The 15,322-nt window shown below is 36.4% G+C and overlaps 3 protein-coding genes across 6 annotated transcripts; 2 read left to right on the top strand and 1 right to left on the bottom strand.

The window, feature by feature from the left end:
- Positions 1-336: 336 nt before the first annotated feature.
- On the top strand, positions 337-3,544 carry LOC18594142 (RNA-binding (RRM/RBD/RNP motifs) family protein). The gene is made up of 2 exons (XM_007021614.3): positions 337-1,738; positions 3,266-3,544. Exon 1 carries the CDS (start codon positions 448-450, stop codon positions 1,735-1,737), a length of 1,290 nt encoding a protein of 429 aa, XP_007021676.3. The 5' UTR covers positions 337-447; the 3' UTR covers position 1,738; positions 3,266-3,544.
- Positions 3,545-7,212: 3,668 nt separating this feature from the next.
- LOC18594140 (uncharacterized) lies at positions 7,213-12,124 on the top strand. Of its 4 annotated transcripts, none has more exons than XM_018125202.2 (6): positions 7,213-7,340; positions 8,257-8,447; positions 8,628-10,065; positions 10,149-10,268; positions 10,863-11,017; positions 11,721-12,124. In XM_018125202.2, exons 2-6 carry the CDS (start codon positions 8,355-8,357, stop codon positions 11,919-11,921), a joined length of 2,007 nt encoding a protein of 668 aa, XP_017980691.1. In that variant the 5' UTR covers positions 7,213-7,340; positions 8,257-8,354; the 3' UTR covers positions 11,922-12,124. The 4 variants fall into 4 exon arrangements, with proteins under 4 accessions (XP_017980691.1, XP_088664588.1, XP_017980689.1 ...); XM_088808462.1 differs by having other exon boundaries at positions 7,218-7,340; positions 8,247-8,447; positions 10,203-10,268; XM_018125200.2 differs by having other exon boundaries at positions 7,218-7,340; positions 8,247-8,447.
- TBL31 (trichome birefringence-like protein (DUF828)) lies at positions 12,113-14,794 on the bottom strand. Its single transcript, XM_018125203.2, has 5 exons — positions 14,258-14,794; positions 13,643-13,814; positions 13,340-13,539; positions 12,840-12,986; positions 12,113-12,674 (listed from the first exon to the last, which is right to left on the bottom strand). Exons 1-5 carry the CDS (start codon positions 14,617-14,619, stop codon positions 12,320-12,322), a joined length of 1,236 nt encoding a protein of 411 aa, XP_017980692.2. The 5' UTR covers positions 14,620-14,794; the 3' UTR covers positions 12,113-12,319.
- Between the last annotated feature and the right edge of the window lie 528 nt (positions 14,795-15,322).

Below are 15,322 nucleotides of genomic sequence, written 5' to 3'. Positions count from 1 at the left end.
AGTGTTAGTGCCTTGTTAGGAAATTAGCGCGGTTACTCCAATTTTCTTGGAAGCTAATATTGTTACTGTATTGTTTTCTTCCATAACTCTTCAATATATTTAAAATAATTACATAATTAATATTTATATTGTAGTCAAATGTTCAGTTTTATACCTAGAGTTAAGAAATATAAACTATGGTACTCCAATTTTATTTTCATTTATTTATTAAATTGCACATTTGACTAATTTGTAATTAATAAAAGAAAAGAAATTGTATGAGCTTGGGCCAAAACGAGAATGGGTTACAAGTTGGACCCAAACCTGATATAAAAGTAAGACCTTTCCTTTCCCAACTTCTCTAGCTTCTTGTTTTTTTTTAACCTCAGTCGAAAGCCTTCTCTCTCTCTACCTCTCGCGCACTGCAGTTTCTTAGGGTTAGGGTTTTTGAGTTAAGAGTCCCCAAAAATGCAAGGCATGGATCCAACGAAGAAAAGAAAGCTGGATGAAAACGGGATCGTTTCAACCCAATCGGAACCCGACCCGATCACCAAACTAACCCCACAAGACGGCCGCAAACTAATCGAGCGATTCTCGGTCGACCAACTCCTCGACATCCTCCAAGACGCCGTGTCTCGCCACGTGGACGTCCTTGCTGCTGTTCGATCTGTAGCCGACCAAGACCCGGCTCAACGGAAGCTCTTTATCCGCGGCTTGGGTTGGGATACTACCACTGACGGCCTCCGTTCACTCTTTTCCGTCTATGGGGAACTCGAGGAAGCGGTTGTTATTCTCGACAAGGCCACCGGGAAGTCGAAAGGGTATGGATTCGTTACGTTCAAGCACGTCGATGGTGCTTTGCTTGCTCTCAAAGAACCCAGTAAGAAAATCGACGGGAGAGTCACGGTGACGCAGTTGGCGGCGGCGGGGAATTCGGGGACTAATAATAACCCTGTGGATGTTCATATGAGAAAGATTTATGTAGCCAATGTGCCGTACGATATGCCGGCTGATAAGTTATTGGGTCATTTTGCTCAGTATGGGGAAATAGAAGAGGGTCCTTTGGGGTTCGATAAGCAGACCGGGAAATCAAGGGGATTTGCTCTTTTTGTTTATAAGACGGCGGACGGGGCTCAGGCGGCATTGGTGGAGCCAGTGAAGAACATTGATGGGAGACAGATGAATTGTAAGTTGGCTATTGAAGGGAAAAAGGGGAAGCCGGGACAAGATGGGATGATGCAAAGTGGGGGTGGCGCTCCAGGCAATGCTGAGATGGGGATTGGAGGGCATGGGGGAGGATATGGTGGGCCTGGTGGACCTGGCGGTTTGGGTGGTTACGGTGGGTATTCTGGTGGGTTGCAAGGGCCGCCGGGTCCAATGGGCCAGCCTCATCACTTGAATTCATCAGGAGTTGGAGTGGGAGCTTTGAGTGGGAGTGGAGGAGGTGCTGGTAGTGGGGGGTATGGTTCTGGGCTTGGTGGGCTGTATGGTGGGTATGGTGCTCCTGGTTCAACTGGCTATGGGTTAAGTGGTGCTGGTGCGGGGAGTGGGTTGACTGGTGCTGGTGGAGGGTCTTCGTTGTATAGGTTGCCGCCAAGTTCTGTTGGGATGCCAACAGGTGGATATCCGGAGAGTGCTCATTATAGCTTGTCTTCGTCATCTGCTTTCCCTAGTCAGCATCACCAAGGAGCTGGGACATCCCCTGTGCCAAGAGTTCCACCTGGTGGAATGTATCCAAATGGACCACCTTTCTACTGAGGTAGTTCTCCTTGGTTTTGCATTCTTTGTTCTAATTTATTTATGTTACATTAGGCATTATGTGTTCTAATTTTGACTCTCCGGTGTTTAGTTCAGAATGACTTAATATCTGTATTTGTGATTGCTAATGTGCTTTATTGTGGGTGTTTGTTCCTTGTATGTGATTGCTAGAAACTTTGGTTCTTTTCCAGCTTTGTTTTCTGAGTTGTGTTGCTCGTGTGCTATATTCTTGTATGGTTGTGTGCATTAGTGATTTTTCTTTTGCTTTGTGTCGGTTAAACTATATATAGTCACAATTTTTAGTGTTTTCAAATGGTTTTCCACTGTTGCATGTTAGCTTTACATCTTCTATATGCTCACATATTTCAACTTATGTATAGGTAACCTTATCTATGAGTGTCTGATGGTTGATTTTTATTTTTATTTTTTGTTTCAGTATGGCATCAAGGGTTCCTGCTTTGTGTGTTTACCCCTTATAGAGTGTCTTACCCCATATTGAAATACGTTATTCACCTTTCGAGTTCTGGTTTTTGAAAGACATATTAAGATCTATGTTTAATCATGTCTAAGAAATTTCTTTAGTAGGTTGTGAGTTTTACTGATTGCTGGCCTGAATGAATTATTGTGTTGATAAGAACAAACATTCCTGAGAACCTTTTTTAAATTGAAATGTTAGTAAGTGTGTATACATACAAGTGTTTTAAGTACACATGTTAAACTATTTTGGTTAATTTTACTTTAGTGATAATATTAAAGAACAAATTTTAATAATGAGATAAGATGAAATGTCCATCTGTGCAATCATTTTTCTTGTATGGTATCCATTTTATGCAGTTGTGTATCTCTCCCCTGGGAGTATTATTTAATAATATAATTCTGTACTGCCTATGAATGTACTCTTCATATGATTTGCATCATGGGGTAAGAAGATAAGAGTGAATTTCTATCTAGAATGGTGCCTCCTATTAGAAATTATTTCCTGTTCAACTTACCTTAAACATTTCATTTTTGTATAGTAGATTATATCTTTGGCATTCATCTTTCTTATGACTTTGTTTTTGGTAGCTTGGCATGGGCTTTTGCTGTTGATTTCCAACGTTAACTAATCTGGGGGAATATTCAACCCTTTAATTTCAAATGAAATTTGGATTTGCACTATTTGATGTTCCAAACTCTCTTTAGAAAAACTTTTCCATCACTATGGAGTTATTATGACTTTTACCAGTTGTATAGCATGATGATTTGTGATACTGTTTAGATATCTTTTTATATTTGATTTGGTACGATTGTGGCGGTAGCTTTTGCATTTGTGCTTGCTGTTTTTGTTTGTTTGACATGTGACAAAAGTCTGACCTGATCCATTCAAGTAAGTGCAGTGTTTGTTTTTGTTTCACAAATTTTACTTCAAGATATTCCTTTAAGTTTCACAAGTTTTACTTCCAAGACATTCCTTTAAATTTGTGTTGACCTTTGTTTTGCTTGATGACGTGGAATGATGAATTGAGTTGTCAATGGGTGTTTGATTCAGGTTTATGACAGCTTGTTGGGCGCAGATGCTTTTTGTGGTTCTGGTGATTGCGTGAATGCAGACTATTTATACTCTGGCTTGATGAATGTATTAGCTGGGCTTTTTTACAGCCACTTCTCTTGATCTGAGCCTTTAAGATGTTAATTTCTTAGTGCTGGTTGGCAAAACTTGTGATCTAGACTAGTTTTCTATGTTTTATGAGGAACCTATTTTCCAGTGGGACCTTTTAGTCATTAGTATAGTTTTAATAATATAAGTAGTGACAAAATCTTTTGCCTATTTTTGCTAGTGTCTATGGTTGTTGCTGCATCTTCTCTACTTGGAAGTTTATTTCTATGTTCTTTGATATTGCTATTCATGTTAATTTTTCTATTATGTACTCTGATGGAATATATTAGAAACAAACATGCAGCTTAGTTATATTGAAATTAATTGTAGCTTTGTATTTTGATATGTAAATTAATGGATGTAGATAACCTGCTTCAAAATATATATATATATATATATATATATATATATATTACCATCATTTTTATTATATAAATGAGTTTTACTGCATCAGCTAAATAATACCCATTTCCAATGTAATTAATTGCAATCTTGTTACAACTTTTGCTGTACCTAGCATAATAATGTGTTAAATTGCCACCAAAGATGTCTACAAGATTTTTGTGTCATCATTTTATTATTTAGTGGCAAGAGCTTTTGCTAGTCTTCCTCTGATGCTTTCTCAATGTGCTTATCATCAAGTGGAGGTGTTTCTAGTTTCCTGAAATGTGTATACAATTGGTGTTGTGCTCACATAACATGGACTTTTGAGCGGTTCTTGTTTCACTGAAGAATCTAATGATGTGGGAGCAGCAAGTATCTCATTAAGTTTGCCGGTGATTTGTCGCTTATTTCTTTTAATTTAGTGCTGCTAATTGTTGAGTGTTGATGTACATAATTGACAGTTTGATTGTATTATCATCTGTTTGGCCTTAGTTGGGTTTTGTTGGCTTTGTAAATGAACTCTTGCTTTGACTTTACCGATTCATTGGTGACACTTTTACCACCATTTGCTGCAACTGTCTGTGGTGGCTGTCTTTGTTGGTCACCTTATGTTTTATTCGCAGTGGAGTAATGGGCTGTGTGATCTGTTGTATTACAATAAAGTTAGGTGCCTTGATTGGTTATGCGGGAGACTGGTAGGGTAGCATTTAATTCCCCCTTCTCTTTTCTGGTGGTGGCTGTTCCTGCATCTAATGAATAGTTCTTTGTACATGATGAAAGTTTTGAGGTCTACTTGCTGTAACCAGGGTCAATGTACTATTGTAATGGATGTGATGTGTTTTTGAAAAGAATTTTCATTTGTGATATTCTTAGTAGCTGATTTTGATATCTGCGCCTATCCCATTCTCTTGGCATCTTCCTCTAAAAGGAACTTCTTGTTGCGAATGATCTGAATGGTTTTCAGTGGTTTTGTTGAAAACTTTTTAACCCTAATTTTGATTTGTTCATACCAAATTATGTCTCAAATGCAATTTGCGGATTGAATTGTGCAAAATAGGCTTGTTTCTTTGTTGACTGTAAATTTCTTCTCTTGAGATGTTAAATTTAGCTTTTGGAAATTAGGAGTAGTTGTGCGTGGTTTCATAAATTGATGAAAAATGAGGCTATTTGGTCAAAGATGTCTGGGATTTCATCTAGTTTTTGAGCCAACTACTCAAAGAAGTCCTGGTTTAAGGACATAATCACATAATTAGTTTCATTGTTATCCACTTTGGATTTTTCCATTTGTCTATCTAGGTTGCTTTCAAGAATATTTTTACTGTTTGAGTAAACAGGAGCATAATTCTCCTCTCTCTCTTCTTTTATTGTTGGGTAGTCAAGTTGTATGTCTGACATCTTTTTGTGGTGTTGGGTGGAATTGATGCTCTGATTCTATGCTAACTGGCGTTGGTATCTTCTTTTCTCCGCTATGTTTTTTCTTTCTTTTTTGACCTCTTGCTGTGGAACACTGAGAGGATAAACCCAACCCCAAAGATAAGATGGAAGCAGCATGAGCATCCACAGCACTCAAATGAAGCAAACAGCGAGAGAAGATAAGAGGATACGGCCGTTAGTCTCTGCCGGGACCAAATCAAGATTAGATAGTGCTACCTATACATGAGCCTGCCAACTATATACTGGAGAAACTGTCAGGTGGTGGTTAGCTGGTGTAAAGAACATGCAATTGTACCCCAGAATCCACGAAAATTTGTGATGAAAATTCTTTACTTAACCTTAATGGTTGTAGTTGTCTTGTACTATATGCGAATCAAAAGTGGGGCAGGGGATCAAAAGATTTCCTTTTCTCAGCTTTTTACCCCTTAATCTTAACTTTCCAGCAATGAGTTTTGGGTTGGAGAAAAAGTGTTAACATCTGACAATTTCCAATGATTCCAAGTCTCACGTTTACATTATCTTTTGTCAAACCATGGAGAATTCTGGACCAAAATGGATAGAGACTCAACAAAATGTAACTCCTAAGATAAGGAGTAGTTGGCCTGTATTTAGGAACTAGAAAGGGATTGGGTTTATCAAGTTGTGTATGTTGGAAGAGGCAACTCTTCCTGCTTATTCTTGAGTCAAGTCTACCCTTTTTAAGATCTATACGCATAAACCGAAAGCAATGATAATGATATTTGTAGTAGTTATGTATTAATACCTTTTTAAGGTCTTTACGCATAAGCCGAAAGCAATGATAATGATATTTGTAGTAGTTATGTATTAATAGCCAACAGTAATTAGCTTGGGAATGTGTCATGGCAATGGTGCTGATAGTGACGGTACTTGACAAATTGTATGATAAATCACAAATGATTAAGGTAATGATGGTAACATAATTTACTTAATCAACAAGACAAGATTACATTTGAGTAATTGCAAAAAGGGTTTCCGAATATGAATAATTTCTTAAGTTTCAAAACATTATCTTATCTTATATAGTACTATATAACAATTGTGGATCATTCTATCTGAAGATCAAAGATCGTAGGTTGACCAATGCAAGTTTTGTCCAAAGAACAAAAAACCAGGTTGGGACACCAATTTGGGTTATATTTAAGTATTTTGGTATTTTTAAATTTTATCTAAAAATTTGTTTAATGGCCATATTTTGTTATTTCTAGTAAATTTTACATATTAACACATGAACTTTCCTACAAACAATATAAAGAAGATACTATTTATGCTTTAATTTACAGTGACAATATTTTTTTAATACTTTATGAAATTATAAGAAGAAAGATTTTCTTGATTTATAAAGGTATTATATGTCATGAGTTGGAATTTAAACTCAATCTCCTGCTGGCTTAAATTCGGAAAATAGGATTTAAATAGGCCTATAAATCACGAGTCCACGTTCAATCCAAAAAGCATGCCTAATAGGTGATGACAGATTCATTTTTATACACCAAAACTCACCTTATTTCTTAATAATATGAGATCTATAACATTCTACCTTATCTAATTGTGCAATGCCCTCATTGCATTGGTTGACATTCTAACATACTCGATTGTACAATACCTTTATTACAATGACTTTTTACTTATAAAAGAGAGACCTTTACATTAATTCAGGTTTACATTGACCTTTATATCTCTAATGAGATCTCACATTAGTGGCCTTAACTCTTAAAATAGAACTTAAATAAACTTGTAAATTACAAGATCATTTTTTTAATTTAAAAAACATATCAAATAGATGATGAAAGACTCATATTTATATACTTAAAACTCACACTATATTTTTTTAAATTGGGATCCATAACATTACAAACATGTCTTTTATTTCTAAAATATTCATAAAATTATGATATGCAAATTTTTATTTTTTATTGAAATTTAATTTAAATTGTGTGTATCAAAAACTTAAAAAATATATAAAAAGGACAAAGGACAAAACGGTGCGGTTCACCGATTAATGACTAGTAAATTACTACTAAAACCCCTCCGTTCTGGCCTCACAAAACCCCGTCTCTCTCTATATCTCTCTGTCTCCGACTTCTGTTGATCAACAACCACCTTCATCCGCCGCCTGCTCCGGCCGCCAGTAAGGCGCCCTGCCTTCTCTTTCTTCTTTTTCTCTATCTGGGTTTTTCTTTATATTACTCAATCTTAGTATATATTATTGAGTAAAAGTTCATAAAAATTCGAAACTTTTCAGGAATTTGGTTTCTCTTCCTATATAAGTAAGTATCTATGTGTATATTTGTATATTGATGTAACATCAATTTTTTTTTATATTGAAAACCGCTAATAATTCTATAAAAATTCAAATTTTTGGATGATTTTCTAACTCTCTGTATGTGCATGATACATGCATGTCTTCATGTATGTATATATGTATGTATGTAAGTGAAAAAGTGATATACATTTGTCATTCCCTTTTCCTTGGGAAAGTAATAGAAAAGAAAAAAAAATTCTATTTTTATGGCATGTTTGGTTGTACTTGAGAGCAAGAAAGGGAAACAGTTTTCTCTTTGCTGTTGTTTTAGAGTGAAGATACTTGTGGGTAACTAAAAATTGTCCATAAAAACTGATGAAAACTGGGGAAATAACAAAAAGTTGTTCTTAGTTTTCCTGAAAGTTGTTTCTTTTGAGATGGTTAGTCATGGGGGTGTTGTGATTTTGAGTACTACAAGCTGTTATTAATATGGGATTGATAAACCTGGGGGTGGATTTTTCTTTCCTGATAAAATAACTTGTGGGGTGAGTGAAATAAAATGCGCTTTTCATCACTCTGTTTTTAGTTAGTATGATGAATTATCAATACTTTGATTGCAATCATAATGATTGTAAAGACATTGTGCAAATCTATTCCCACTTTTTCATTGACATTTAGTCTGCTCTAACTTACCTCCTATGAAGCTTTTCTGAGGGCAGATGTTGATGGTATTATTTGTCTAGATTGCTTTTCTTTTCTTCAAGTTTTCTGAGTGTTCACTACAATTTGTAGCTTTCATCAGGCTAATTTAATGATCCGGGGGCAGGAGTAAGGCATATACCTGTTACAAAAACTGAGGTATATGTGACATTGACTCTGACATTTTGACATAGCTCAGTGATGGATTTCAAATTTAAAGGTATAGGCTGGGTGGGGGGCATTTACCAGAAGTTTGAAACACTGTGCAATGAGGTGGATAATATTGTCAGCCAGGTATAAATTCTTTGATTCCATTATGAGGGAAGCAGTTCTCTGTTTCCTCCCATCTTCATCTGCCATGCTGTGGTATCCCTTGGCTTAATGAAATTATGGGCAATCAGTTGTACTTGTACTTTATGCAAACAATCTTGGCTGGAAAATCTTTCATAATCTTGTAAATGGTTTTATCTGTAGGACACTGTCAAATATGTTGAAAACCAGGCACAAAGTGTGGGTAAAAACATGAAGAGATTTTATTCTGATGTCATACATGATATATTGCCTCCTTTAAAACATGAGGGTCAAGGAGTGGCTTTAAAAAAAAGTGCCACAATTGATGTCTATGTTAAATCAAAGGCTGCTATTGAGGAAGATCACATAGACACTATTGGTAAGCTAGCACATGTTGAGCCTGTTGCAGTTGATCCTATTGAAAAACAGCTTGATCATGCTTCGAATGACCTTTGCCTTTCAGACCAACTTAGTACTCCAATTTCTGTTGATGCCCATGAGGGGGCAGAGTCTCACATAATATCAGGACAAGTTAGTGATGATTTGAAAAATACAGTGAATATTGAAGAAAATTTCATAATGGAGAAAAAATCGGCATCTGAGGTACTAGAATTGATTTCTCCTAGCAAGGAAGAACCCCTTGGAGCTTCATTGGGGAATGAGGTCATCGATTGTAGTGATAAAAATTCATGTGGGGTTGTGGGTGAAGTTTCTCTTACCTTGTCAGTTCATGATTTGGAGTTTCAATCCTCTCAAAGGGAGGGAACTGTTAACAATAATGTTGCAGTTGATGTGGTCAACAAACAGCTTGATTGTGCTTTCAGTGAGCTATGTCTTGTAGACCAACTAGGTAACCCTAATTCTGCAGAGTCCCTTTTGAGGACAGAATACGTTACTTCAGAACGAGTTGCTGAAGTTCTGAAAGATACAAACCCTGAAGTGAACAGAGAAGAAAATGACACTCTGGAAAAGCCTTCAGTATCTGAGGTGTCAGAGTTGATCTCTCCTGCTGAGAAAGAATCCTGTGGAGCTTCATTATTGAGCAAGTTAACTGATTGTAATGATAAAGAACCTTGTTGGGTTGAAGCTGAGGTTTCTCCTTCAACTTCAGTTCATGATGTGACAAAGCCTTCTGCATCTGATGTTTTGGAGTTGATCTCTCCTGTTGAGGAAGAATCTTTTGGAGCTTCAATGGGGCATGAGTTTGTTAATTGTAATGGTAAAAATTCATGTGTGGTTCTCGCTGAGGTTTCTCCTGCAACTTTAGTTTGTGGTGGCCAAGATGCAAGAATAGTTAAGAATGACTTTGCAGATGACTCTGAGTTTGTCTCAGATGCTTCAGGTGGTATTACTTCTTCCAAAGTCACATGGTCTGAGAAAAATATGGCAGAGGTTGGAGTTGATTCTTCTTGTGGTTCAGTATTGAAGGAATTGCATGAGAATTCGCCTGTAAACTTTCTTGCGGAAGCATTAGTTAATCATGATCCTGTTGATGTGGCTGGGTTGGTTTCTCACAATGTGCCTTCATCTTCCATGTTGACCCCACTTCTATCCAATGAGAAAAAGTTGATGGGGGCAGTATCAATTTCGTCTAGTAATGACCTGTCCATGGAATCACTTGGTTAGTATGCTGTTCTTTTGTAATCATAAGCATATATTTTGTTTCCTTATAAGTTAGTTTTAATCTCACTTGTAATTTGGCAGAAAATGATGGGTCCAGAACTGTTAATGGTATAAAGTATCTGACTGGAATATCAGGAAACAAAAATGTTTATTTTGGTGGTGAATCTACTCAACTTCAGGCATTAGATTCTTCTGATATTGGTATGTGAGCAAGATGCATAACTTGATAGCCTTCTTCTCTGCCCTCTTGTTAAGTGTGTTACTCTGTCCTCAACTTTATTAATGTCAAATGTCAATAGCAGTAGTTGTAATTATGATATCAATAATGATGATAGTGGAGATGCAAACGGTACAATTTCAACCTTGCATGACATAATAATAATACAGATGTTTAACCTTCAGAAACTAGCTTTCTTTACATCAGTGGGCTTTTTCTGTCAATTGGGATACAAGGCCACTCTATGTCCTGTTATTTAATAATATAACTTTAAAAGTAAAGTTTCTGGAAAAAATGTGGCTAATATATTTAAATGGTTCAGTCATTTAGCAATGTGATCATAACAACTTTCAAAATAATCACATATGCATGTGTTTCTAAAGTGTGAAGCACTAGTCTTTGCCAATGATAAATGATTTCCTTAACCTTGTGCATTTTTGAAGGACTTGGTTTGCACCATACACTAAAAATTTCTGTTTTAATATTAGCTTTTGATGTCCTTATTGGACTGAAAGAACTGTTGACCAGCGAACTTTAACCAATCCTTGACCTTCTTTAATTTTTAAAACCATACACAGGACCTATAAATGATTCCACTGATGATGTCATAATTTCTTCCATGGAGACCATTGAATTGTCCGACGAGGTGAAGCTTGAGGATAGCTGTGTCATTATTGATAGTACTGCTCTTTATGCTGTCTCTCGTATAATGAGAAAACACAGATCATACAAGGTTCCTCTCTCTCTCTCTCTCTCTCTCTCTCTCTCTCTCACACACACACACACACACACACACGTAGAGTCACATGCATTGACATCTTACTTTTCAACATGAGAAAATGTTATAGCAATTCTCCAAATGAATTTTCTGGTTACTCAGTATCAAAACATTCTTGGTGAATAAGCTGTTCACAATGAGAAATATTCACAATGCAATTCGAAAGTTGATAATATGGTACTCTCTATATACAAGTTATTTGCCAAGCATTTGAAATACTTACAATTTGATAGTGGTAGTTACTTTATTCATTTTCTTTTCTTTTTGTTTTTGTGAAGGAGCTAATGCAATTGAATTTTGTTTCAATTTTGCGGGAACCATTAGCAACAATTAATGGTGCTTTTAGATTAAAAACCAAAAATAGATAATTTTCACCAAGATTCTGAAATGGAAGGATTTAGAAGTTAATACTACATCAATTGAAATATATGGTTGAAGAAAGGGAAGTTAGAAATGAGGAATACTTGGTATGTGGAGGCCAACTATCTGTTTGAGACGTACATTTGTATATAGATGAACTCTAAGCTCCTTTTGTGTTATGGTTTACATAAATAGGACAAAATTTGGATATCATATGCCATATCTAATAGCTTATTTATCTTCTATAATCTTTAGCTAATTTGATTTGCCTGCTGCTTTTTTTATTCTCTTTCAATAGAAAAGGATTCAGGACGCATTAACCTCAAAAACAAGGCTGGCAAAGGAGTATGAGCAACTAGCAATTTGGTTTGGAGATGCGGACATGGGATCAAACCAAGATTTTTTACAAACTCAAAGACCATCTTCCTCCACCACACCCTCGGAGTGCAAAAGTCTGCAAACAGAACTTGTATGTGATTCCGAGTGGGAACTCCTCTAAGTAAATAAAGAAATTAGGTTGGCTGGCTTCAACCGGATTCATTCTCGAGCCTTTTGCTTGTGCCATAGGAATGAATTATACTGTGAATAATCATGTTCAAAGTTCCACATTCTGTAAAGGTATTTACAAATAAAAGGGCGGTTAACCCTTCTGTCTTGTAAATGAAAGAGTTTGTCATAAGTGCAGCAACATTTCACTTTTAACAGTACATATTATTTATATATCTCTCTCTCTTATACATATTGAGTAGCCTGGAGCCATTTTTTTTTCTTACAATTAAGCTTGATAGCTCTCTTGTTAATGAAAAGAATGAAATCGATGCCAATCACTAATTGTGGTATCAGTATTCATGCTTCTTTTTTTAGAAGCAATACTATTTTGGGGTTGTCCTGCCGAGGTTACAAAAAGTTTTGGTAACTCTGCAACAAATATGCAAACAAAATCTCATTCCATGTGTCAGGTACTCCCGGTAAGCACCAGTGAATGCAATCAGCAAAATTTTTTGGGTCAGCTCTCTGTTCCTTTGTCAAGAGTCTGCCCCTTCGTTCCCCAAAAACTGTTGTATGAGCATCTTTCCTGTATTCTGACAATTGGGTGATGTTCAAAAATGTGACATTGATTTTAAGTTCTTGTAAGATATCATGAATTATATCCATGATAGCTAGATTAGACCCTGTGCCCCAATATGAACCTTGGATCGGGTAAGACTCATTGAAGCAGTTTTCGTTACTGCCTGGCTTCCATTCCCAACTCCTACAAAAGAAAATTTTACAATAATTACAAGTTTTTTTTTCCCACTTTTGTGTTGTTCTCCTAACTAAAAGAGAGGTTTAAGCAAAAATGGAAAATAGAGAGACTGGGCTTTGCTAGTTAAAGCCTTTAGCTCAGATGTAATGTCATGCAAACAGTAAAACTCACCACAAGTGTGTTGGGGACATACTCATGAAGAAGACCTTTTGTAAATGAGGATTAATGTTGGATTCTAGCCAATTTGCCCAAGTTTCCAATGCAATTCTGTAAGCTGTGGTGATATTGTATTCTTCGACATTGTCTACGGATCCGTAGCTGAAAGCAAATAACCAGAAAAAAGAAACTATTACCTTCTGTCAGGTTCCAAAATTTCTCCTCAATTTGAGAAGTTTCACAGCATAGAAAGTTCCCAGTTTCCTTTTCCTGCCCCATGTTTTGACAGAGTTTAGGATTTTATGCCACAACTACTATGATGTCTTCAGTTTATTCTATGCTGTTCAAAAAAGCACCAACTGGTTGAAATTCCATGGCAGCTTATGACAGAAAAAAACTTATGCATGATTCAAAACTATTATTAGGTCTAGTATAACCTGGTTGATGTGCATATCTACTGAAATGCTTGGAAGAAAAGAACAGAAACTAGAGAGAAAGTGGTAGCCAGTACTTACGTAGCGTTGATCTGAGGTCTGTACATCCACCATACATAACTCTCAAATACTAAAACATCAACTCCTTCCCAGCTCTTGCCATGTTTAGATATGGAGTCAAGGTTGACCAGCCGTTTTAGTACAGTATGATTCGTTGCATGATCTGAATTAGATTCCACAATGAATGGAGCCCAATAGTACTCAATTGATGCATTGTACTCCTGAAATCAAATCCGGAAATATTCCCAAGTTTATCAGAGGCAAACACAATCCAAAATCTGAAAAACTTGGGAACTATAATCAATGGGGATGAAGGTTGAGAACCTTTGCTTTAAAGATCTTCCTAGGAGGAATTCTCTGAAAGGATTTCTTCCCTTTGGGAATCACAGATTGTACCAAACAGACCATTGATTCAAATTGGGCTCTCTGAACTGAATCTCCTATAAACATCAATCTTTTGTCCCTCAAAATGTCCAATAGCTTCAGTGGATCAAACCTGGAAGATCACAGAACATTTTAGATGCTGACAGCACAACGTTAGATAGTATCCGAATGCCTTATTTACTTTCAATGCAAGAACTTATTTTCTACAATAAAACCATCACATCAATGGGATAAACTATGTAACATAAATATTATAGGTGGTATATCTATTTGCTTTTGCATTAATAGATAATAGGATAAATTTATCATAACGACCAAGAACATTGTTATAGATAGTCTTAGTTAGGCCTCCCAAAGTAAAGCATCTGGATCCGCCAATGTATATGTTGCTTTGACAGTATTTTTCCTAATGCACCTATATCAGACAGATATCAAGATACCCTAAGGAGGATACAGATCCCAGGTGTGACCCTCCAAATAGAAAGGGTAGTCTGTATCTGAGTTCAAGCAGTATAGGCAAAGGAGATAGAATCAAATTCTTGCACAGGAACATACCTTGGTAGTTTGCATGCATTAGGCTGCCACCTCCAGTTTTGGTAGAAAGAATCAGGCCTGCCATTTTTCAGACAAGTAGTCTGCTTAACCAAGTAAGGGCAGCTATTTTCTTTATAAAGAGGATATGACACATTGTCCCACACCCATTGCCCTTCAAACAGATTGCAACTATCATCCATCCGATCTTCTGGCAAAACAAAAACTGATTTCCTTTGCTTCTCTGGCTTGCCATAAAACTGAAAAACATAGCTTCTGCCACTCTTCAAGCTGTCAAAGACTAGTTGTGCAGTTCCTAGCACAAGCAGGGAAGCTAATAAAACAGGAAACAGTGATTGGATCCTTGCTGCAGATTGTGTCTTCATTGAGCCTTAGAGGATGAGAAATTTTTGTTGTACTTCCTTTTAGCTCATATGTTAGTTACAGTTCTCAATGTATTTGTAGGCTTGTCTTGAAACTTAAGCATCTGAACAAAAAAACAGAAAAATACTCCATGTACCCACCAGTTGTTAGGACCGAGTTTAGGTAGCAGGTTAAGATATTCAAGTCTTCCGCAACAGTTAGAAGTTTATCATCACGAAGGAAAGTGGGTTTTCATTAAAAGAAAAAGGGAATTTGCCTCCTCCCCACTCCCAACAGAGAATTATATTTCTTTCTAATTTCTGTACTTTAAAAAAGGTGCAGCATCATACTCCCCAAACTAGACAATGAACATCAGTTGTTGGTAGCTTTGAGTTTGCTGATTCATAATTTACAATCTTTCATCCTTTCAGATCCTTTGGATCGTGACACTTTGGGGTTGGAAAACAGATTCAAGTGGAAACTTGAATGATGGATTAAGGCTAATAATTGCTTCTGATCTATTTTTAGAAGTCATGGCTGAACTGACTGCTTTTGGTCAGTTGGTCATAAATCCATGAGTGCCTGTCCTTGTCAATTAAAGTTAGTAAGACCCTTTTTTAGCCTCTCTATTAATTGTAAAACACCCTTGCACCTAACCAATTTTCAAGATAATTGCATTTATGAAACAAGATTATTTGAATTTATTTAAAGGAAAATCAAACTGAA

Source organism: Theobroma cacao, chromosome 7, assembly GCF_053813885.1.
Source record: "Theobroma cacao isolate CCN51 chromosome 7, ASM5381388v1, whole genome shotgun sequence".
NCBI classification, from domain to species: Eukaryota; Viridiplantae; Streptophyta; class Magnoliopsida; order Malvales; family Malvaceae; genus Theobroma; species Theobroma cacao.
Note: the sequence above shows the minus strand (reverse complement) of the source record. Positions and strands in the feature narration are given on the sequence as shown.